The sequence below is a fragment of the Macaca fascicularis genome, chromosome 13 (genome assembly GCF_037993035.2).
Source record: "Macaca fascicularis isolate 582-1 chromosome 13, T2T-MFA8v1.1".
Taxonomy (NCBI): Eukaryota; Metazoa; Chordata; class Mammalia; order Primates; family Cercopithecidae; genus Macaca; species Macaca fascicularis.
Window position 1 is genome coordinate 52770493 of NC_088387.1, and position 24249 is coordinate 52794741.

At 44.9% G+C, this 24249-nt stretch overlaps 1 protein-coding gene and 1 non-coding gene across 2 annotated transcripts in view; both read right to left on the reverse strand.

Annotated features, from left to right (window-relative positions):
• ANTXR1 (ANTXR cell adhesion molecule 1) overlaps positions 1–24249 on the reverse strand; it is a 238011-nt gene that overhangs the window by 62653 nt on the left and 151109 nt on the right. The window contains exons 14-16 of the mRNA XM_045369174.2: positions 16789–16830; positions 5207–5302; positions 4426–4593 (exon numbers count right to left, since the gene is read on the reverse strand). Of these exons, the coding sequence (XP_045225109.1) occupies positions 4426–4593; positions 5207–5302; positions 16789–16830 (306 nt within the window). The remainder of the gene's footprint in view (positions 1–4425; positions 4594–5206; positions 5303–16788; positions 16831–24249) is intronic.
• LOC123568573 (U6 spliceosomal RNA) lies at positions 4107–4213 on the reverse strand. Its single transcript, XR_006691936.2, has one exon. It is a non-coding gene; the product is annotated as a U6 spliceosomal RNA (small nuclear RNA).

Consider the following 24249-nt stretch of genomic DNA (forward strand, 5'->3'; position numbering starts at 1 on the left):
TTTCATGGAAAGCAATGAGTCTAGTGCAATGCAATTCAATAAGTATATGATTCTGGCACCTTTCACTGGGGAGCCAGGAGTCTTTCCAATACCTGCTGAGAGTTTTGTGTGAGTTGGAGCTGTTCTCCTTGCTTATAGTGGAGGCAGAAGGCAGGCAGCGAGTGGACAGGTCACTCTCCCTGACCTGCGGGCCCCCATCCATTCTCTGCCTGCCTTTGCCATGCCTTGGAAGCCTGCCTCTGGATCACCTAGCTGCCCTTTGGTCTTGGTCTGTAAAGAGCCAAAGATTTGCAGGGCAAGAGGCAACATTATACAGGTGCTTATATAACCATTTAAAAATGTAAAAATCGTTCTTTGTTTGTAGATCATATAAAAACAGGTGGTGGGGTGCATTTAGATTGTCAACTAAAGAAACAATTTCTGCTGAGTAGTCTCTTCGCACGGCTGCAGCTCTTCCTGGAACCCAGTAACACCATTTTCCCACGTGCCCTTCAGGTGTAACAGCTCTCGTTGTTGCCAGCCCCTGGGTGCCTCACCGTAGCCTGGGGATTCCCTTCACTCTGCCCACACCTCTGTTAGCTCAACTCTTTTCAGTGTGCTTTCTGTTTCCTATCAGGACCACGGCGAGTTCAGGGAGAGAGTTCAGGAAAGGGAAACAGAGTTTATGGCACCACATAAGGCTAAATGTTTTGTCCAAGGCTGAGCAAATGTCCTCAGGCATTGTGGCTAGCACGGGACTCACTGTGGATCACACATCATGTAAAACAGGATGAACCCTGAGATTCTGGAAGCAAGCCTGCCTTACTTCTGTATAGACAGCATGCATGATTCCTTTTGAATTTCTTTCTGTGCTTCTATCCTCCTTGTTGCACCTAAAACAACCTCTTTTTCTCTTCTCTCCTCAGAGAGATGGCATGAAGAATGTCACTTTCCGGACAGAGTGTGCCAAAACGGTCTGTGTGGTTTGACCGGCAGGATGCTCTGGGGAGTGGCTTCATAATTACCGTTCATGCTTCAGCTCTTTAATAAGGGATGAGCCAGGTACAACACTGTTTACTGGGGATTCAAAGCGTAGCTGGTGTGTGCAGGGGGTCAAATCTGGTGGAGAGAAGGCTCATAAACATGAGTAACCACACCAACGGCTGTGTATGCGTTTCCTCTACAGTAGAAGGAGCTGAGTAAGCATTGGCATTGGCTGTTCCACCAGGCAAAAGGAGGATTCATGCTCTGCACATCCTAACGAGGGAGTCCCGCCGAGGAGCTCTTCAAGTCCACCGGCATCCTAGGTCATTTCCATCTGGCCTTTTAGTTGACTCCTAAGACACTCAGATTCCCAACCACTTAACATTAATTCGGCAGTTGTGTTTGTGGTAAAAATGGACCCAGTGTGAACATTAATGGGGCTCTCCTTGCTGAGATGCCTGAAAAATCACTGCAGTGCAATCATGGCCTCTTTGCCTATTTTAACAATCCAGTCACCACAGTTCCTGCCCTCCAAGAACTTCCTATGGAATGCTGGCTGGAACCTTTGGTGACAACTTCTTCATTTTTTTTTCTTTTTTTATTTGAGATGGAGTCTTGCCCTGTTGCCCAGGCTGGAGTGCAATGGCGCGATCTCGGCTCACTGCAACCTCTGCCTCCTGGGTTCAAACGATTCTCCTGCCTCAGCCTCTGGAGTAGCTGGGATTACAGGCATCCGCCACCACGCAGCTAATTTTTGTATTTTTAGTAGAGATGGGGTTTCACCATGTTGGCCAGGGCTGGTCTTGAACTCCTGACCTTGTGATCCAGCCTCTTCGGCTTTCCAAAGTGCTGGGATTGCAGGCATGAGCCACTGAGCCCAGCTGGTGACAACTTCTTAACTCAGCTTGTTAAAACCCAGATGGCTGGGCCCCACTTCCAGAGGTTTTGATTTAGTAGATCTTAGGTGGGGCCCAAGAATGTCCATTTCTAACAATTCTTGGGTGATGCTGTTGCTGCTGGTCCAGGGACCACCTTTGAGAGCCAGGGCTTTACTACAGAGACTACAGAGACTAAGAGGAAGCTCAAGAGTCAGGACCGATGAAGTGATAACTGGGGCAACAGAGGCCTATCGCTCAGGGAGTCTGGAAGTGAAATGAGAAAAGGGAGGCATTGTGAACAAATGCTGAGAGCCAGTGTGCTTTTGGAGGCCTTTTGTGAGATTCTGAGTCACTGGGCCTGGAAATCTGTATTTTTTAAAGCACTGTCAGGTGATTCTGACGCTCAGCTGGGTTTGAAAGCCTCTGTATATTCAACATCCTACAGTGCCTGGCACACAGTAGCTGCACAACGAATACTCACTGAATTGATAATAATTCTGAGTGGGTGTTGGGAATGTTTTTAGATTTCTAAATGTATTGGCCCATATACTTATTTACTGCATCAAATTCAGTCCTAAACTGCCAGTCAATAGAGGAATAATATGCTCTCAAGTAGAAACTGGAGTTTTCAAACAGAATTAATGTTCTCTCAGTGTCCCAGATTACAGAAACAAAAACCTGGCTGTAACCAAAGATGTGGCATTAGTCACAAGGTACAGATTCCTGAGAATGGCATAACAGAAAATCCCCTTTCTTCTTCATGGCTGAGAATCTGCTTGGCTCCTTCCTGTCTGCACATGCATGCACGCCACTGCATGTTCTTCATTAGAAAATAATTAGAAGCAAACAGCTGTTAGTCAAGCGAGCTGCATTTTGCCCACATCTTTTCAGAGTTCAATCCATTACCCCAGGGGGCAGGCTTATCCTAAAAAAAGAATCTCACTGCTTTAAACATGGCAAAACAAAATAGAAATGCGTGGCAATTCAGGTGAGCTTGAGCTAGCTCAGCTGAGGTAAAGGTGACCATCAATAACGTTTTGTTACACTGCCTGCAATGGTACTTCTTTTGATTTTGTTGGAGAAGTCCTGCTCCAAAATTAGCAAATTAACTCAGCGAATGATGAAAATAATCTTTGTTGCTATCGGAAGGGGGTAAGGCTGTGTGTGTGTGCGCGCGTGTGTATGTGTATGGATGGTGATGGGAGCTGGCTCTATTGAGTCTTTGACTTGAGGCTTTGGAGTTGGCTCAGTTCTGTTTGCAGCATGAAACTGGAGTCTGTAGCCCTGAGTTGGGGGCCTTGGGTTCCAGACCTCAGCAGAACAAGGACTTTGCCTATCTTAGTATAAAATCAGAGGGTGGGAACAGATTATGTCTAGAGTCTTTTCAGCTATAATTTTCCAGTGCTCTTTGATAAGTGGCATAGTGCAGATGTGTATGGGCACGGCTAAAGAGTGAAGGTGTTAACTCAATCATGTGAATTCAAAGCCATTTGGACCAAGAAGAATAGAAAAGAGGCCTTCAGGCTGGGCATGGTGGCCCATGCCTGTAATCTTAGCATTTCAGGAGGCCGAGGTAGGCAGACTGCTTTAGCTCAGGAGTGCAAGACAGGCCTGGGCAACATGGCGAAACCCCATCTCTCAAAAAAGAAAAAAAAATACAACAATTAGCTGGGTGTAGTGGTGTGTGCCTGTAGTCCCAGCTACCTGGGGGGCTGAGGTGGGAGGATGGCTTGAGCCTGGGAGGTCGAGGCTGCAGTGAGCAGAGATCACACAACTGCACTACAGCCTGGGTGATAGAGTGAGAACCTGTCTCAAAAAATAAATAAAATAAAATAAAATAAAATAAAATAAAAAAGAGGCCTTAGGAAGCATTAACTGCCTCCTATGGCTTATACTTCCCAATAAACCAAAGAGGATTTTAAACTCTGGAGGTGTGGGGGAAAGAGAGATGGTGGAGAAAAAAGATTTGTTCACAACCAGGAAGAGTGAGTCCTAGATCCATGGCCGTTGAGATTTGCTGGTGGGCCCCGATACACTGGTAGGAGGCTCAAATAAAAGGGAATGGGCTTATGTTATGGCAAAAGGAGCAGAGATTAGCATCAAGGAGTATGCTGCCATTTTTCTTAGACAGTAGATTGTCTACTAAGTGAAGTTATGAGATGTTATGGAAATTTATAGTCACTCTCTGGGGTTACTACCCAAGTTACTTGACTCATAGTCCATGCTTTTTCCACTACTTTGCCATGGTGAATTTTTTTTTTTTTTTTTTATATGGAACACTTCATGAATTTGCATGTCATCCTTGCCCAGGGGTCATGCTAATCTTCTCTATATTGTTCCAATTTTAGTATATGTGCTGCAGAAGTGAGCACCATGGTGATTTTTAAAAAGCCTAGTTTTCAACCCAGATTATGTGGAAATTGATAGTAATTACTTGTACTTCAAGTCCATAATTTTAGATAATTGTTCCCCTGTGATGAGCTGGATTTTAGGTTGGGATTTTATCACTTGGAAAGATTCTGATTCTTCACTATGTAAGTGTTTTATCAGGACTGACGATAGATTTTTGAGTAGAGAGACACACCTTGATCGGAGAGTACCACTTGCGTGGGGAAGAAGGCCGACGCATATTGTTGTTGAGATTTCGCGGCTCAGGGAATTCATATTCCTGCTCTGGCATCTTGACTCTTGCATTCTTTGCCTTTTCCAACTTAGCACCTTCTTCTGTGGAGCCCTTTTCTCCCCAACGAACCTAAAATAAATAAAATATAATGAAACAAAATGACAAAATATGCTGCCCCTTGAGAATGAGAATGACAAATACATGCATGAGTTGCAATGTGAATGCTACCCAACCCTGGATTCCCTTGGGTTTTGAGGACCAGGGAAGAGGGAAACTGTGGAAAAAGAGAAAAGGGGAGAACCGAAGGAGCAGAGAGCGTGAACCACATGGGTGGATATTTAGGGAGGAATTGTCCAGGCAGCGGGGACAGTACATGGAAAGACCTTGCAGGTTCAGGTACGAACTCTGGATTTTAATTCAGTGAGAAAAGAAATCACGAGGAAGTTTGAACTGATGTGTTCCCTGCTCTGACTGACAGTGGGCAAGACATGGGAGCGCACAGTGAAAAGGCTGTCCCTCCTATCTCTCCATCTGTCTGCCTTACAGTCCATATCCCCACCAGACCTCAAGCAGGTTTTCAGCAATTTGCTTCGGGTTTCTGACATAGAGTGGTCAGCATGGTCTATGGCCATACTGCCCTGAGCATGCCTGATATCTAGAGGCTAAGCAGGGTCGGCCCTGGCTGGTACCTGGATGGGCGTAGTCAGCACATAGATAAGTATATATTAAACTGTCCTCTTACCTCCATTCTTTTAATGCCTCCAACGCCTCTCCCACCATAATAAGAGGCATCTACCGTTGGCCACTTTTTCTTAGGCAGACCATCATCATCTTCTTCCTGCAGAGAAATTGTGGCACATGAAGGAAGCAAAACAGCACTGCTGTGTGGACCTGTCTACTATGGCCAAGTGATTAGGAGTAGAGCTTGTAGAGTCAGACTGCCTAGAGTACAATCCCAGTGCTACTGTTTCCTGGGATCTTGGGCCAATCACTGAAACCACTTAAGCTTGTTTTCCTTATCTATAGAGTGGGAATGTAAGCAGTGCTACCTGGTAAGTTTGTGGTACAGTCCTGTTCTCTTGTTCTTTTCTACAGCTCTACTCCTTTGTGGGAATCGCATCTAACCCCACCTACATGCTGATGACTTATGAATTTATATCTTCAGCGCTGATGCCTCTGAACTCCAACTACTCACTTGACATTCACATTATTTGGGGGCTAAAAAAGATCTCAACAAAACCACCGCAGAGATATCCTGATTTCCCTACCCTAAATGTGCTCCTCCTGTAGTGTTCCCCACTGCCTGGAAGTCACTCTCTCTTCTTTACTGCCCTTCCCCCACTTGTCCCAACTTGCCAGCTAGTTCTGTTGCTACTACTTAAAGATCTGAAATCTGTTGACTTCTCCACCCCAACCACCACCCTGGGCCCACGCCCCCATGCACTTGCTCCTGGACACTGTGGTAGCTTCCCAACTGGCCTCCTGCTGCCCTTAGACTCACATATGATCTGTTCTCCACAAAGCAGCAGGGTAAGTGCAAATGCCAGCTCTGCCCTGTGTGTTCTGGCCTTTGCTCACCTTTCTGGCCTTCTTCCTTATCATGCGCCACCCCCCCCCCCCCCCGTCACTTCCTGAGCTCCAGCCTGCCTGCCTGCCCTCTCTCAAATACTCTGGGCAAATTCCTGTCTTGGGGCCTGTGCACAGTGTCCCCTTGTCCCCTTGTCCAGGAAAGCACTTTCCCTACCCCATCTTCTGATGGATGGATTTTCATATCACTCCTCAGAGAAGCCTCCCCTGGAAATTTCTTCTAAAGTAGCCGGTCTCTCCATCCCATCAATCTGTTTTATTTTTAGTTAAGCATCTCATCATGGCTTGATACTTACTTAATATCTGTCTCTCCACACTAGAACATACGTTCCACAGAGGCTTTTGTCATGCTTACAATTGTATTCCCAGTTTTTAGAATAGCACTACATAGTATGTGGTGGGTGCCCAAGAATTATCTGTTGAATTTACAAATAAGTTAAATGAGATGACTCAAATAAAGAAGTTAATTTAGTGTCTGCAACTTAGCTCAGTGACAAGAAGTTAGTGTTTATATTTTTTAAGATGAAGAAAGAAGACAAGAGGAACTTGTAACTTTATGGATGGAAAAAAGGGAGGAGATGTAGCGACTGCTCTTCCTCTTGGCACTGTAACTATTCTTGTTGTGCGGAGAAAAATATCACTGTTTACAGTCATGGATGGATTATAAGCAAGTGGCATGATTTCTCCTCTGGATAGAGAAAGGAAGCTGGAAAAGGGGTTGATAAAGCAGAGGAAAGAACAAAAGAGGGAGAAATTGCTCACAATGCTGAAGCCTGCTTGTCATAGCCTTGTTTTGGTGGCATTTGGGTGAAGTTCTATGCAGGGTACCACTGCGTGGGATGGGTACCCATGCAGGAGGCGGTACAAAGCAGCAAAGGCAGGAGCGGTCAGGATGAAAGGTGACAGAGCAAGCAGAAACATGTTGGCACATTAAGACTCCCTGAGTTACATGTTGTGCTTGGGATGGGCAGTCTTCTTTAAAATGATTTTTAAAAAATTTAATACATCTTAAAGGACAGAGAGGTCGTAGCAGACTAGGATGTACAACATTCTGACAGCTGACACTTGGGTGTCTCTCTCTCTCTCTTACTTGGTTGCTCTCTCTCAGATTCTGCTGACCTTTGTATTCTAAGTGCAAAGTAGGTACTCAATAAACACATATTGCATTCATGGTAACACGCCATTGAATTTATGCAGCCTTTCCCATGTTATGTGCCAGTCACTCTTCTAAGTGCTTTAAATGTATTATTAATCCTTTAATCTTGCAACCATCCAAGAAGGTACATGGTGTTATTATTCCTATTTTAGAGAATAAGAATAGAGAGGTTAAATGACTTCGGTCACTCAGCTTCTAAGTGACAGAGCTGGATTTGAACTCATGCAACCTCATTCTCATTTGTTTCTCAGCATTGGCCAGTCTGGATTTTGTTCTTCTGTGGTTTGCTTTTCTAATCATTTGATGGCAACAAATACACGCTCATTTTTGACTTCCCCTTGTACCTGCTAATTTCGATACTTGTTTTTTGTTTCTTTTTGGAGACAGGATCTCACTCTGTCACCCAGGCTGGAGTGCAGCCTCAACTAACCCAGCTCAAGCAATTCTCTCACCTCAGCCTCCCTGAGTAGCTGGGATTACAGACACATATCAATGTGCCCGGCTAATTTTTCTATTTTTTTTTTTTTTGTAGAGATGGGGTTTTGCCACATTGCCCAGGCCGGTCACAAACTCCTGGGCTCAAGTGATCCTCCCACCTCAGCCTCCCAATGTGCTGGGATTACAGGTGTGAGCCACTGCACCTGACCTTAATTTTGATAATTTACAACTGCAAAATATGACAAAATAAAGTCCCCAACACAATAAAATATTATAGTTCATATGATTTTACCTTATAATTTCAGAGGTTTCTTTCACCTTATGATGTGAAAGCAGGAATCTTATATATCCTATATGCGGTTAAACTTTACATTGGCGGTGGACGTATGTTTCTATGTAAGTGTCTGTGAACATAGATAAACAAAATATGGCTCTGAAAGCCTGGGCATTCCCGCTCTGGGGCAGTTTTCCAAAGGACATAACAGAAATTCTATACCCTAAAGCTGAACACAGCAACACCACGAACGTTAAGAAACTCCAAGAGTAAAGCCGCTTTATTCCATAGGGGACTCAACTAGGTTCATGAGCCTCTTAATCATTTAGGAGCTCATCTAATTAAGCCTTTTCACTGCACAGAAGAGGAGTCAGATCTAGAGAAAAGAAGTGATTCCTGAAGGTGAAATTCTGGTGTGGTTATCTGATGCCTTGTCCAGGGATTTTTCTCCCCCTATATTTTATGAAAAGAACTTAAAGAAGGATTTACAATTGGCTTTCTCTAATTCGCAACCCCGTTGAGTGCTCAGGATATAGTAAGATGCATAAAGCCGGTTTCCACTGCTTTCCAGGCTAGCTTGCACACCAGGGGAACCCTTCCTCTAGTTCCTGGCCCCTCCCTCTAGTTTCTGGCCCCTCCCTCTAATCCCTGGCCGCTCCCTCGTCCCTGGCCCCTCCCTCTCGTCCCTGGCTTGGGGAAGGAGGCCCCGCCCCCGTGCTCAGGCCCCGGGCAGGGCCTGGCCTTCTCGCAACAGGAAATGCCTAGGGCTTGGGCAATCTCCATACACTGCAGCGCCACCGAGCCCGTCGCTTAATCCCCTGACCGGAGCTGGCCTGCCAAGCTCAGACAACAGCACCAGGCAGCACAAAGGCCCAGGGGCTGACGGACGGGAGAGTCAGAGTTTCCCCTGCAGTTAGCATGGGTCTGTTTACACATTCTGGAGACAGAAGGGTTTTGCAATTCCCAGGAAGAGAAGGGAATCTTTGATGTGTCTTTTCATTTGGCCAAAAATGGATGGAGTAGAATCCCAGCCCCTCAGCAAGGCCACTAAGAAACTCGGCAGCACCGGAGGGTGGATTTTTACATCTCATTATATCATAAAGGCTCTTGAGAACTTCCTCCTACACTGCCCTTCAAGGATGGTAGCAGGGAGGGAGAAAACACCAGTATAGAAATCCTCAGTGTGAGCTGGCTTTCCTTTAGTAAACTAAAAACAAAAAACAAAACAAAACAAAACAAAACCTTACTGTCCTCTATGGTTATTGGAGGATGGGGCTGGATGAGCCCAATTGCTTTGGATGAGAAATCAGGGGTTTGTGGGGAATGAGAAGATGAGTAGAACAGAGTGGGGCCGAGTTACCAGCAAACTGCTGAGACCCCCAATTCCCCCGAGTGGTGGTAGTGGCCGGTGGTAAAGAAGTGGCCCTTTACTATTCCACCAGGGCTTGTGGGCTGCACTATACTTTAAAACCTTCAGTAAAATTTGCTGCGCAGCTGGATGTGTGCCAGTGCTGCTAGATCGTGTCTAGCAAACCGAGAAGATGAGATAACGCGGAAGAAGCAAGGAGTAGGAGTCAGTGGTGCCTGGGAGAAACCGCAGGGATTGGGGAGGGAGGCTGGTTTCCCATCAAGGGAAGTTGTGTTTAAATCTGAAAGGATGTGGTGGCTCCAGACGTCCAGCTGGCTGGAGCTTGGGTAACAGAAATGGCAGCACATTCCTCAGATGGTAGAGGCCCCTTCTGACCTGCATGTCCTCAGGCAGACCTGGGTGTGCCTGCAGGCACAGTCCTGCTCGAGGAAGAAACAGCTGTAGAGGATGAAGTCTCTGAACTCACTTGGTTAGCCTGTAATTGGATTAGCCCTGTGCTGTCCTCAGACCCTGAACTTTTCCCATCTTTCCCAATCATGTCAGGCTTTTGTGCAGCTCCGCGCTTCAACATGCAGGGCTCCACATGCCTGGAAAGCCCTTCTCCCATTTCTTCTACCCATCCCTTCATGTTGTTTAAGTGTAACCTATTCTGCGAAGAACTCCCAGGTTCCCCAGAGAATGCAATGCTCCCTCCTCATGTTTCCACAACTCCACCTTCCACTCATGCAACATATTTAACTGTTAGTTATTAAGCAAACCAGAGGGTAGAAGGAATTAATTTTCCAGATTCTGGGGCTGCCTCACTCCTGCATGTAGACTGTGCACAGGTCAACTCCACAGACTTGATGTGAATAGTGCCCCCTGGAGTTGTGCATAGAGTGGCCCTCTCAGACTCAGTTGATAAGTTCTTTAACATTCCTGCTTCTCTGGTATCCATTTACTAGAAGAGCCACATGGCCAGTTTGACCCAAGAAGGCTCACAATTCCCAATTCACTGCAAGTTTCAATAGGAACTATCAATGAAAAGAAGCACATAACTGAAAGAGAATCAAGCCCAAGGCAGTAGCTTTAAATCAGCCTTTAAATTAATTTTAAATGTCATTGAACTGGAGCACATCTTAAATGTATAAGCTCAACAAGGGCCTTTTATTTGTCAATTCTTTCACTAACTCAAGCAACTATCATTGAGTCCCCATCACCTGCCAGCACAGTGTTGTATTTTGAGAAAAATAAAGTGAACTCAACTGTCGACAATATTGTTTACATTTATAGAGGAGTGAGTTTTGTGAGAATGATGACATGAATTAAAGGACTAAGCCCACAGAAACTCCCAGGTGTGGGAGGCTCCGAAGGGCAGAACTTAAAGTAGAACTGGTGGGACTGTCTCATCTGGTCTTTGGGGAGAAGTCAGGGAGATCCCCTCAATGTCAGTCTTGGAGGCAAACTCCTAGGAGTGAATTGGCAAGTCAGAAAGATCCAGCAATACTTCTGTTTGTAAATACAAAAAATTCCGAAGGATTTAAGATTTCACCATTCTGAGCCGCATTTCACATGTCATGGCACCATTATATCTGTTTACGTAAACAAAGTGATTAAAGACAACACAAGGATTGTCCTGTATTCTTCAATAAAGAATAAAGTGTTTATTTTCCTAGCAGCAATGTTTTTTTTTTTTTTTTAATTTAAAGTATTAAAACATAGAATACTGAATTTTGGGCCTTTTCTAGGACTTCTGTTTGGAGTGTATGTGTGTGTGAATGTGTGTGTGAGTGTGTGTGTATGTGTGTGTGTATATTTAATGCTCACTGGCAAGAAGATGCCCTGACAGTAGCTTGGCCCTTCATCCCTCCAGGGTGGAGGCTACTCTGGGTGTCTTTGTAGTCATGAAGGATGCCAGGCCTATTGCTATTAGGAGTTCAACTTATCTAGCCCTGTATAATTTTCCAAAGCTCAGTTTTCCTATCTAAACATTTCTTGCCACAGAGAAATTGTTAGGATCAGTGAGCATAATAATAAATCTGAAAATAAGCTCATCCTTCAAAGCCAGGTGCCTATTGTTCACTGGATAGGCATCAAATGCCTTCAATAGGCACCCCTCTCCCTTTAGATACAAAACACCAACCTATAGATGTCCATATATTCACATCCTTTCTCACTCTCACCCAACCCGACTGCACATATACTAACCCATGATTAAAACAAGAAGACACATTCTTTTTTTGGAAGAGTTGGGGTCTTGCTCTGTTGCCCAGGCTAGAGTGCAGTGGCATGAACATGGCTCACTGCAGTTTCCAGCTTCTGGGCTTAAGCGACCCTCCAGCCTCGGTTTCCCAAGTAGCTGGGACCACATGTGTGACAGCCACCATGCCAAGCTAATTTTTATTTTTGTAGAGATGGGGGTCTCCCTATGTTGCCCAGGCTGGTCTCAAACTCCTGGTCCCAAGCAATCCTGCTTGAGCCTCCCAAGGTGCTTGGATTACAGGAGTGAGCCACCATACCAAGCTCCCAGATGCATTCTAAAGTTTCATGATGAGACATGGTGATGTGGGAGCATGAAAGAGAAGACAGGCGGGAAACATGGGGATGAGAGCTAAAGAGAATAGCTACACACTAGGGCCACAGACAGAGCACAGAAAATAAGTAGCCATCTTTACATCAGTCTTAAAAGGGGCTGTGTGCCCTGTCTGAGTGACAGGGTCAGAGAGGGGTGGCACTGCCACTCAAGAAAGGGGCACCTGATGCTCCCAACAAGGAGCGGAGGCCTTGCTCTTGGTTGCAGGAGCTACATCGTCTTCAGGGACGGGTGAGGAAAGACTGCTCTATGCTTCTTTTTCAGGTACAAGTTTGAATCCCAGTCCCATCACTTAATAACTGAAATCTTGGGGCAACTGGTATTTTAATCTCATCATACCTCAGTTTTGCATCTATAAGACAGGAGTTCATAATAGCACACTTTTGTTTCAGGGCTGCTGAATGATGAAATGAAATATACCACAAAAAGTGCTTCACATCACTGCCTGGATAGTCATAAATGCTCAATAAATGTCATCTTTAGTAATGAACCACTATTACCATTAGTTTTTATACATTCACATGCAATATCCACCAGGAATCTCTGCCTTTCTTCCTGATTAGGACTGATTAGGCCACCAACTTTATAAACGTCCAGTTACACACTCTCTCTCTCGCTTTTTTTTTTTTTTTTTTTGAGATAGAGTCTTGCTCTGTTGCCCAGGCTGGAGTGCAGTGGTGTGATCTTGGCTCACTGCAACTTCCGCCTCCCAGGTTCAAGCAATTCTTCTGCCTCAACCTCCTGATCAGCTGGGATTGCAGGCATGTGCCACCAGGCCCAGCTAATTTTTTGTATTTTTAGTAGAGACAGGGTTTTCCATGTTGGCCAGGCTGGTCTCAAGTTATCTGCCCACCTCGGCCTCCCAAAGTGCTAAGCCACTATGCCTGGCCCAGTTACACACTCTCCTAAGGCAACTCTGGCAGAGAATCTCACATGTGCTGTTAGCCCACAGGAGGTACTCATTCTAGAGTTGTTGAATAAATAAGATTTTTAAATATCAAAAAACATTAGGATTACTTACATACCTTTTACCTCTATCCTATTTGACTTCTCTAATGTCCCTCCAGTCAGATTCTAAGACCTTGATTTGCTTGATGCTAAAAAGTACAATGTTTTATCTATTATTGCCTACGTCTCCAGTTTGGGTAGTTTCTTGATTTATTTCTGACACAATATTTAGTTGATTAAGCCAGAGGGTTTCCAAGGGAAATGAAGGAGGGGAGGTGCTCTAGGCTCCAAGAAAGGAATGTTTTGTTTTTCATCGCAAATAAAATGTACTAGTCATCTGTCCAGCCCAGGTCTGGCCAAGGCAGTGTGATTAAGGAAGAAAATGGCAGGTGTTTCTGGAGCTGTGCCTTTGATAGAGTAAGAAAGCACATGGGAAAGGAAGCATCTTCTCTTTCCAGCACATTTACTTCATGTGTAGGTCTGTGTGTGTCTCAGACATGGAGCTGCTTGGGGCTAAGCCATAACCCACTTTACATTCAGTCATGGGGCTTCCTGCTCTCTGTTGCCTTTCAAATATGCATAAAGTTGGGAACGATAGGATCTTTGGGAGCCTGTATAAGTGGCAGATGTTGGGAGAATATGGCATAGATTCCTGGGTGTAGCTTTTATTTTGATGGTATTTAATGAGACCGAAGTTTCGTTTCTGAAACAATACTATTTCAGAGAGGCCACAGGGCCTGCAACAGGTCCACTCCTCCTTCTAAGGGGAGCTATTCTCACCAGGGCCACGGGGCCTACTAGGAAGCTTCTCTTTGGCCAGATGTGACCCAAGAGCGCCAGTCTGTCGGTTGGCTGTGAGCTGTGACTGATGATCTATGGTCTGGAGTGAAAAGATGAGCTGGACCAAGTATTTTCCCCTGTTGGGAACCGGAAGATGGAAACCGAGAGACTCAGGCTATAAGCACTGGGGGCAGATGGTGAAATGAAGACAGAAAATATCAGATAGAGTCAGGCAAGAGGGCTCTCTACAAACTAGAGTTACAAGGGCAGAGAGGAGGCCAGTAAGAGAAGGCAGAAGGGAGTAAATTCCCAGAGAGAAGCAGAGCTGCTAGCAGTGAAATCGAAAGCCCATGAGGGTGGTGTCTAGGGCTGCCTCAGTTCTTTCCCCAGCCACAGTCTACCTGAGTTCTTTCATCTTGGACTAGCTTGAACTGGTCTCTGTTTTTTGCAGGCTAATGAGGCAGATAAAAACTCAAATATAGTCATAAAATCCATGGAAGGTGATTACATGCAGAACAAAACCATCACATGAAGTGCTCCATTACTGCATTGTCCCATGAACTGCCAGTTATTTGGAATAACTGGAGACTTAGGGAGGGATCCTCACTAGTGCCACTTGAGAAGACCCTTAACCCCGGAAATGTCCCTCTTAGTTGTTAAAATGGACCTTCCTTGCTTTTACTGAGCTCTTCAAGTTTCAAGTAATTTCTCTTTGTACCCTCTTTATATAAGTGTGTCACTGTTGATTACACAGAATCTCAGAAAGTAGTTCCTTTTTCTAATATGAATTTTTGTATTTTCTATTAAAAAGGTCACTGAGAGCTTATTATAAAGTTATCTTCATTCTCTAAGTTTAGTTATTTAAATAGTAGACATGCTCAGAATATTATACTTAAAGAACTGATGAAAGTTTGGATAAGTAATACTGAAGGTCTTCATATATATGGCAGAGAGTGTTTGATGTCATATAGCTATCTATTGAGTGTTAAACACTGGAATTTGAATACAGGGAACTAGAGGAAAAGACTGTCTAGATTGAGACTATGATTTTCAGAGCACTGTATAAAATACTTTGCACGGGCTATGTTAGGTTATCTGTTTCTGTGGGATTTCTTTCTTTCTTCTTCTTGTTCTTTTATTTTATTTTCCTTCCAAAATACATCATGAAGAAGATTAGGCAGACTAACTCACAGGGCCAACACACGTGCTGAAAAGTGCCTGATGCTAAAAAGTACAATGTTCAAATTTTTATTGCCTAGGTCTCCAGTTTGGGTAGTTTCTTGCTTTATTTCTGACATCATATTGAATGATTAAGTCAGAGGGTTTCAAAGGGAAATGAAGGAGGGGAGGGGGTCTAGGCTTCAGGAAGGGGATGTTTTGTTTTTCATCAGCAAATGAAATGTACTAGTCATCTGTCCAGCCCAGGTCTGGCCAAGTACAATGAACTGCAGGTGTTCACGTGGTTATCCCTTTGATAGAGTGACAGGGGACAGGTGAGGAAGCTTCAGCCCAAAAACTCTTTTAAGCCTAACACAACCCTTTAGATTCAAGCATTCTGAGGTTGTCACTCTGTTTGGGAAATAAAGTCAGCTCTCTACAACTTTTATGAAACTGAAAAAACTCAACTACTTCTCTTCCTTGCTTTTAGCTATTCTTCCTAGATGGTTTTCTAGTTTGGGCTTTTTCACTTGGCTCCAAAATTGTGTTGCTGGGTCCTTCATCCTGAAAGTCCCTGCTGAGCTTGTACTGCATGTGAAACCCTAGGCTAGATGTTGGATCTGGGGTAAGTCAGAGCCCAGTCTTACACCTACATCCCCAGGTGTACTTTGGCCACTATGGCTGCCACGTCACCTTCTAAAGGCAAACGCAGAGCAGGAGCCGAAAGAAAGAGCCACAACCCCTCTAAGTGAACACAACAAGGGAGGGAATGTTCTTTGTCTCCGGGCAAACAAAGCGGTCCTAATAAGGGAGCTCCTTGCTCTATTTTATTTTTTATGTTCTGGAAGTCTGAGAGATAGCTGCACACAACAGAAACAAAGCCAACTGCAGTCGTGGAACTAGCCACGGTACTTTCTCTTGAAGGATTAAGGAAAGGTTTTTATGTATGTAAAGAAGGTTTTTTCTCCTTCTTTGCACAGTAATGTAATTTCCTCCCTTGATTTCTGGGCAGAAAGTTAGCATTCCAACAAGATGTGCTTTAATTGATTGCAGCTATTAAATCCCTTGGCTTACATGCATATGGTTCAGGATATAAGAGCCACATGGAAGTTTTAATTTAATCATTACTCTTTCTGTATGTAGGAAACTTGACAGAGGCATTGGAAGGGGAAGGGTGAGGAACTGGCACTTGATTTGCACACAACAGACCTTAGGGATTGAGGACAATAACTTGAAAGCTTATCAACATATCTTTTGGTCTCATTGAGTGTTTAGATATGTAACCCTGGCTTCTGAATTGGTGGGTGTTACCTCTAGAGACTCCAGCTGTACTGAGAGTGATCAGATTAGCTAAGCCACTTGATAGACACTCTTGCATTTCTCATGATTAGCCTTTAATGCCTCCACTGTAATCTACCCCAGGCCACCCTTGCATCAGAACTGCTTACTGGCCAATTCAGGGGTAGAGTCCAAGAATTTTTTTCTTTAGATGATGAGGATTTGAGAGGAAGGCCAGGATATTAACATATCCCTCTCCAGCATATTTTCATTACTGCCTGGCAAATCTTTAGATAATATTGTTTTTAAATTAAAGAAAAATGAAGTATTTGGCATCAGGCTATTCCTAGAGCCAATGATTGGAGAATGCAGCAAATTGCGCCTGATCTACACACATAAAGCATTAAGTCTCTGCAGAGAGAAGAGAATCTTAGGGTTTGTTTGAGAGGAAAAGTCAGTATCTCAAAGCTCCAAATAACTGTATTGATAAAAACATTTGTTTACGTCTCAAATTTTATCTCTGCAGGGAGGAAAACCTCCAAAATCCATTGTCTTTTCTGGCAGTTTAGTTCAGTTTCTTGTTCATCCCTGGTTAGGAAAGGTCAGAGACTTTCTTCCCTTCTGCTTCACAGGCAGGTATATTAAATTCTTTGGGCCTGACTTAGCTCTGCTCCGTAGGGGGCTAAGTGTCCAGCTGCCCAGCCAGCTCTCCACCCCACTCTGCCACCCCGCCCACCTGCCGCCATCCTGCTGTGGTCACTTACCTCACTCTCCTCAGCAGGGGGTGGAGGGACCTCCTTGATAATCTGAAAAGAAAACAGAGAACAGGTCAGTGAAAAATCTCTGGCTACCTTCCTTCTAAGAGGCCTGCTGTCAGGAGGTATTGTGGTGGTGCTGCCATAACTACCATGGCAATGGCCCCAGCAAGTCGGACTTAATCAGTGCCATGAGGTGTCTTTCTGGACAGAGTAGCTCTGCTAGTTAGCATATGACTCAGGCTGAGAGTTCCAGTCAAAATTGCATCTTTTGTGTTTTTATATAGAGAAATAAATGTTCCGCAGGTAACAGTTTCATTTCCTACCCCAGATAGCTATCATGCAAACTTATTCACTCATTTATTCACCTAGTCATTCACCTATCAGATTATTCATCCATCTATCCAACCATCTACACATTTAACAAAGAATTGTCACATGATGGAAGTTAAGACGGTGCTTTAGGGATGCATCAGGCGTGGATCCCACTCAGGCTGCTGGCAGTCCTTCAGCTGTCACTGGTTACCACGGGTGCCTCTGCGGGGTGGATGTGCTGCTCAGGCAGACCGATTCCCAACAGAGGCAGCAAAGGAGTGTCCAGGGATTTCTTTCAGAGCACTGACACTTAGGGCACAGGGCACAAAGCTTTAACTAACAATGTTATAAGATTCTGACTGTCCCATCTTTGGGGCTGAAGAGAGACATGTGGAAACTCTGAATGGGCAAGTAATTGGGAGACCGTCTAACCCATGAGAGAATGATGATACATGGGATAAGGACAGGGCAGGGACAGCTGGGGCCAGTGAGCAGCCCCTCCTCTCCCTCTTGACCCCAACTTGTACCCCTCTGTCATAAAAGGAAAGCCCTTACCGTTAAATGGATTGAGAGTCTCTTACATGGCATTTGGCAATTATCTACTATAATTCCACTCTGTCCCTTGGAGGGCTTCCTACTCTCACCCCAAACTTATTATCAGAAGTTTGGGTCCTCTACTCAGTCCTTTTACTTAGAGGACTTCTGGCAAATGCGAAGCTCATTCCCTATCTCTTGATGCCTTAACACCAGGTGCTGACTTTGTAGACGGGTGTTTGGGCAGTGCCCACAGGATCCATTCTTTCTTCTTCCAGTTGGGGAACCAGCCTCTGACTGCAGGCCAGGATGCTCAGCTGTTAGCAAGCACGTCTTTACCTCTCCCTACTCAGCACATGTCTCCTCTGGTTTGATGATTATTCTGGGACCTTGTTAGGGCTCCAATCCCCACACTGTTACCCACCCTACCATTATCTATAACGTCATCTTTGCATGAGGAGGCAGGCTTCCCACTGCAGATTCTGTTAACCTTAGCCAGTGGCCCAAGACTCCAGTCCTCTGAAAGTACGGTATTCAATTAATTGAAGAGGCAGAAGTGAAGGCCTCCAGGGGTTTCAAACTCTCATTTCATCTGCTTCCACTTCCTGGCTGCTGTGAGACGCCTGGTGAAGGTCTCTGGAAAATGCAAAGCCATGATTGTGCTCACCCACTCAACCCTGGCTCAGAGTTCCTTAAGGAAATCTCTGGGGAGGATCGCTACTGCCCAGGACTGATTTCCCGTCATCCCAGAAGCAGTAAATTACTTACAGCAGGAAATGTCTGGAAACTGGAGGGAGGGGTGAGGATCTGGGGACCAAGATCTGGAATGCATTTGTTCTCCTGGGGCAGGGCTAGGGAGGGGAGTGAGAGGGGGAACAGGATGTTTGGGAAGAGACAGATGTTGAGAGGGCAGCATACGTGGCAAGGCCCCTGGGTGTTAAGAGTTTTGGTGCTGAGCAGAGGGCTTTTGTCCACACGGTGCTATGAGCTAAGCACAGCATAGATTTTTTTTTTTGTTTTTTTTTTTTTGAGACGGCGTCTCGCTCTGTCACCCAGGCTGGAGTGCAGTGGCCGGATCTCAGCTCACTGCAAGCTCCGCCTCCCGGGTTCACGCCATTCTCCTGCCTCAGCCTCCCGAGTAGCTGGGACTATAGGCGCCCGCCACCTCGCCCGGCTAGTTTTTTGTATTTTTTAGTAGAGACGGGGTTTCACCGTGTTAGCCAGGATGGTCTCGATCTCCTGACCTCGTGATCCGCCCGTCTCGGCCTCCCAAAGTGCTGGGATTACAGGCGTGAGCCACCGCGCCCGGCCAGCATAGATGTTATCTGTGAATCCCAGACCTGCCTTCTCCTGACTGTCAGGATTTGACGAGTCCCTTAACCTGCCCGAGCTCCACTGTCTGAGCGATCACGTGTGTTAAACATCTGGTAGCGAGTAGCTGCTCAGTAGATGCTGCATGCTATTAGTACTCTCCTTTCCCTTTCTTGTTGTCTGTGCCTCTTACCTTGATTACATCTTTCCTACCCCTCCCCGATGCATATACTAAATGCCTTTGCATGGTGGCTTCCAGACATGCCAATGGGCCAGCACTTTATGAACTGAGTGAGATAGGAGGCTGGTGTTCTGACAGTGGCCAAGGGTTTTGGGGGAGTCGGTAGCAGTATGCCTGGCTACATGCGTGTCAGCTATGACACTGGCCAGGGAATGCGGTTCCAGGTGGCCCAACACTCAGACCAACCCATCAATACGGTTGCTGTTTAATTTAATGTATTAAGTATTAATTGAATATCTATTCTACATCCTGCAATGTGCCAGACCCTAAGGAACCCAAAACACCATGCTAAAATACATGACTTATTAAATATTGATAAAGAGGGGCTGGTTTATGATCCAGATTTCACATTGACACACTATAAGTTGGGCACCTGAGCTTCTGGAAAAAATGTCACTCTGTTCAGGTAAACAGGAATTAAGTACCTCCAACCTGGTCTCATTGGCTGGGCATCTGGCTATGTTCAGCAGGAATGGGCAGGAAGTCTTCTCATTGCTTCAAGCCCATGCACCAGCAGCTTGCCCCTGGGGAGCAGGGTGCAGCTCACCACAGGATGGCAGGACAGCTTTTAAAAGTATGATCTAGATAGGCTAAGCTTGGAGTCAGGGATGAGAATTCCAAGCAGTGAAGTTGGATAGGCTGTCTGTGAGTGGGCCAAATCCTTGTGCCAAAACCAGCACATGGGCCACCCAAAGGAGTGCTCTGAGCACAGGGACATGTCAACTCTCTCAGACCACCGCATTCCCCTCAGGGCCAGAGTCTGTGTTGCCTGGCGGAGTAGCTTGGGCAAAAGCCTGCATTGCTCTGTAGCCTGCAGCACCAGGGCAACACGGCCACACACAGAGTAGCCTTAAAAATAGACATCTCTATGGTTGCTTCAGTACTTAAAACCAGTGCACCCCTGCTAATGGCTTCCCATGGCTTATAGGATAAAATGCAAACTGTTCCCATGCCCCACAAGGCCCACATGATGTGGCCTCACTTCCCTCCCACTGCATCTCTCTCCTTCACTTTCTGTACTCCAGTCTCCTGGGCACCTTTCCGTTCCTTCCACATGCTCTGCTACTTCTCAAGTGCAGTATCTTCTGCCCAAATGCTCACTACTTCCTCCACCCTCAATCCACAGCCCTGCACATTCCCCAGTGAACACCTACTTATCAAACAGATCTCCAGTAAATGCACCTCCCCTGGGAATCTCACAGAAAGGACCAGGTCCTCTTTGTGGGCTCCCACCATGTTTGTTTTCTGTAGCACTTTGAATCATAATTGAAAGGCAAATTGCATAATTGTTTCCAACCAGCATGACTAGAAAGCCTCTATTTCCAACTAGAATGCAAGCTAGAATCAGCTTCCAAGCTCAGGCTTGGTTTGGCCCACTCTCCTTTTCTCAGGTTATGTGAGCATCCTCTTGGTTATGGGTGGGCTCTTTTGCGCCTTTCTCGTTAAGAGGGACAAAGAAGATGGATAAGGTTGAAAGATCATTAATAAAATATTTTAAACAAAAATTCTCCAATTAACGTAAGCATAACATGGAAGAACTGGATGGTAGTATGGGAGTAAATCTGAGAACATTTTTCATATTTCTACTCCGCAGGCCAGCACTGCTTCCCCACTTACTACCACCTTTAGACTGGGTATTTTAGAGAAGCAGAAAGTGACCATTTGCCTCCTTGGGATAGCTGCCCTAGAGTCCCTTTTGCACTAAGAGTTGGACTGGTGAGATAAAGGGGATGGGAAAAATGAGATGGAATATGAAACTCCTGAATTCTATTGGTGTTTCTCTGATACCTGAGAATTTCTTGAAACTGTTGTGTGTTGGGAGATGTATCTCCTCTCCTCTCTTACCAGTGACTTTAATTCTGACTTTATCCATCTCTGTTCACGCTGATACGAGGTAGGGCCAGATTTGATGATGATCATTGCATAGATAAAGGAAAGTCAGAAAAGACCAGGTAGAATCTGATCAAATTGAAATGTTATTGACAGCTTCTCATTGAGTCAAACAAATTCCAGTTCTTATGTGCACCCCTGAGTTTGGCTGTTGGAAATGGTAATGATGGAAGATGTGGAGATGCAGTCAGCATAGTACGAATACAGTAGAAAGATCACGTGTGCCCAGGGCCTGTTTGACGCCTGGGAAGTTGAACTATTTTGGTTTTATGAATTAAGTTCAACCATTTGGGTCTCTATAAAGTTCTCTCTAACAATTCATTTTATTTTTATAAATGGTTTTGTAAATTGATTTTATAAATTGTTAAGGTGAAATAAAGTACCTGATGAGTTCATTTTGCTTTTCTTTTTTCTCTAGAAGTATTGAAGTTTGATTCCTAATGTGAAGGCTTTGATCCTTGCCACTGTGTTTGCCACTTGCTAACTCTACTGTTACAGTCTTGTGCAATGGAACACAGGATGCTATCATTCCAGTTTTCAACATGGTCACCTTTCCTACCTCCCAGATGATGGCCGTGCTGGCTCACTAGACATTCCATTTGAAGCCGCAAATCAGGCCCACAGGCTGCTCTAGCAGCAAAAGGATGCCAGGCCTAGTGATTCCTCGCGGCCCCCTGTTTTGCCTCTGTCACCTTGTTGAGAAATCCTCCACCACAACTTCACATCTCTCCTCCTCATCTTTCTTGTCTACTCACACTGTGACAGGGACTAGTTAATAGGGTAAGCTGTACAGACAGGCTTATTTTCGACAAATGCTCATGTCATGGATGAGAAGTGGAACAGAACAGGGGACTGGTTTTTGGCCCCTTTCTTCTTAAGTTGTATTTTGTGTCTCAGTGTCCTTTTTGCATGAGCTGAATGCAGGGCACTTCCTGCAAGTCCTCTATGCTGAAGGGCTGGTCTCTTGCTGCAAAGGAGACCCTTCCTTGACACACAGGCATCTCTGCTGTCTAGACAAAGTCCAAGAGAACAGCTTCAGATAATTCCTTTATTAACAAAACGAAGCCCTTGTCCTCTAATTTTAATTAGCTCAGTGGTTTCAAACTTTATTGACTACCAGAATCACCTGGAGGGCTTCTTAAAACACAGCTTTCTGGGGTACACCCCTGAGTTCCTCATTAGTGGGTATGGGGAGGGGCACCTGTGTTTCTGACAAGGTACCTGCTGGTCCAGGGACCGCACTTTGAGAACTATGAATTAGCTTATTTCTAGGAGCCCCATACCCGTATTAGATACGTAGGGGCTAGGTTTAGCTTCAAGTCAGACATTCCCATGAGTGCTCTGTTGAGACTTGCTTATAGCTGATTAGAAATACCAGCATTGAAGCTGTTTCATTCTAAAAATTATGGTGTCCCTGCTCCATTGTCAGGAACTCTGGGCTCTCCATTGCCTCCCCTGTCCTGTGTGGGGGAAGACATAGAATTATTTCTGGAGTAAATTTTCAGCTCTGCATGCAGGTACTCCTTGGCTTCCACTGATGTGAATTTGTGGTTATCTGCATACAAGGCTGGCATGGCCTGGATTTCTGGATCCAGCCCTGAAACAGTCCCAGCCAGATGGCTCCCTGGGAGTTAGGGACATGGATCTTATCGCTGTCTGTCTGCACTGTTAGCAATAAACTCATTGAACTGTGTTTGTTCCTCTGACTTCTGCACTGGGCTCTAAGCTCTTGAAGACATGGGCATACTTATCTCCTGACACACAGTTCAGTGTTTGTTACTTGGCCACTATTTCTGGAATAAATGAGTGCGTGTTCCTGAAAAGGGAGGGATACAGGAAGCATTTCTGATTATTATAAACTTCCTTGCCTCTCAAATAAGCACTTAATACGTGTTACAAGATTCAATTCTGGTCTCTTCACCCTCCATATAAATGTTTCTTCAGTAGTTAAGCTGCTGAAAGTCCCAACTGCCAAGAGTGGGTTGTGAAGCTTAGATGCACTGCATCATGGGAATCTAATCAGAGTCATGGATTGGCCTTATGGTTAATTATGCCACCTTATTAGATACCACCTATACCCCTTTGTATCCCCTAACCCAGGCTTCCATGTAAATTCACTTGCCATGTGATTACAGACTCCATTTTCCAGTTTTGTATCCCAAATTCATTTCTAAGAAGACTTTCTGAAAACTTGAAAACTACATGCACAGTCTGTTTTGTTCCAACATAGATATGTAACATGGGACTGTTCATATGTGGTAGGTAAACCGCACAATAAAATCACTAAACTGAAAAACTGTGCTGGCTCAAAATCTGATTCTCACAAGGTCAAGGGGAAGGTAATGTCTATTTTTTGTCTTTTTTTCTTCATAGTAAACTTCACATAACGTTAACCACTAGACATTTAAAAGTGTGAGGTGACAGTATTTGGCGCCACTGAGTCACATCAGATGAATGTGAAAATGCTGCCCAGCCGCCAGTAGGGACCTGGGGAGGAATATACAGAAACCAGGCATACCTCATTTGCTTGCTCACTTAGGTGCGTCCTTGTGCAAGTCCAGCATGTATGGTGTTCTGGAATGCAGGTACTTTTCCTCATAAAAACCTGTTACATAGCATTGTCAATAGAAGTGTGTGTCCTGGTTCAAAAAATGCAGGGGTTGAATGAGAGAGGAAAGCCATCAGCCTGTGCAGGAGATGTTTGTAAAGAGATAAGAGAAGATGAGATACTGTGAGAGCAATGGGCATAAAGAAACCCAAATGAGCTTCCTCAGAGACCATGCTGAAAAACCAGAGAAAGGAGAACGGAACTCACAGGAGCCACCATTTGCTTAAGAGGGGATTAGAGGCATGTGTGATGGAGTGAAGAAAAGGCAGTAATGCCGAGAGCGGTAGAATAGTACTTTCATGGTTTTCAGTCTTATTTGAAACCACACAAATCACTTTTTTTTTTTTTAAATGAAAAGAGGAATCTGGCAGCACAACAAAAGCTGAAATTCTATTTTAAGCCAGTGCAGAAGGAATAACACGACACTGAGTCATAGCCATCCCCCTTTGTGTTGTGACACTTCGCCCTAAGAATGTCCTTCCTTCTGTCTCGTCTCTGTAGCTCAAAGCCGCAGTGCTATATCAGACTCACGTCCACTAAGACACTTCACCTGTTTATTTTTAAAAATCAA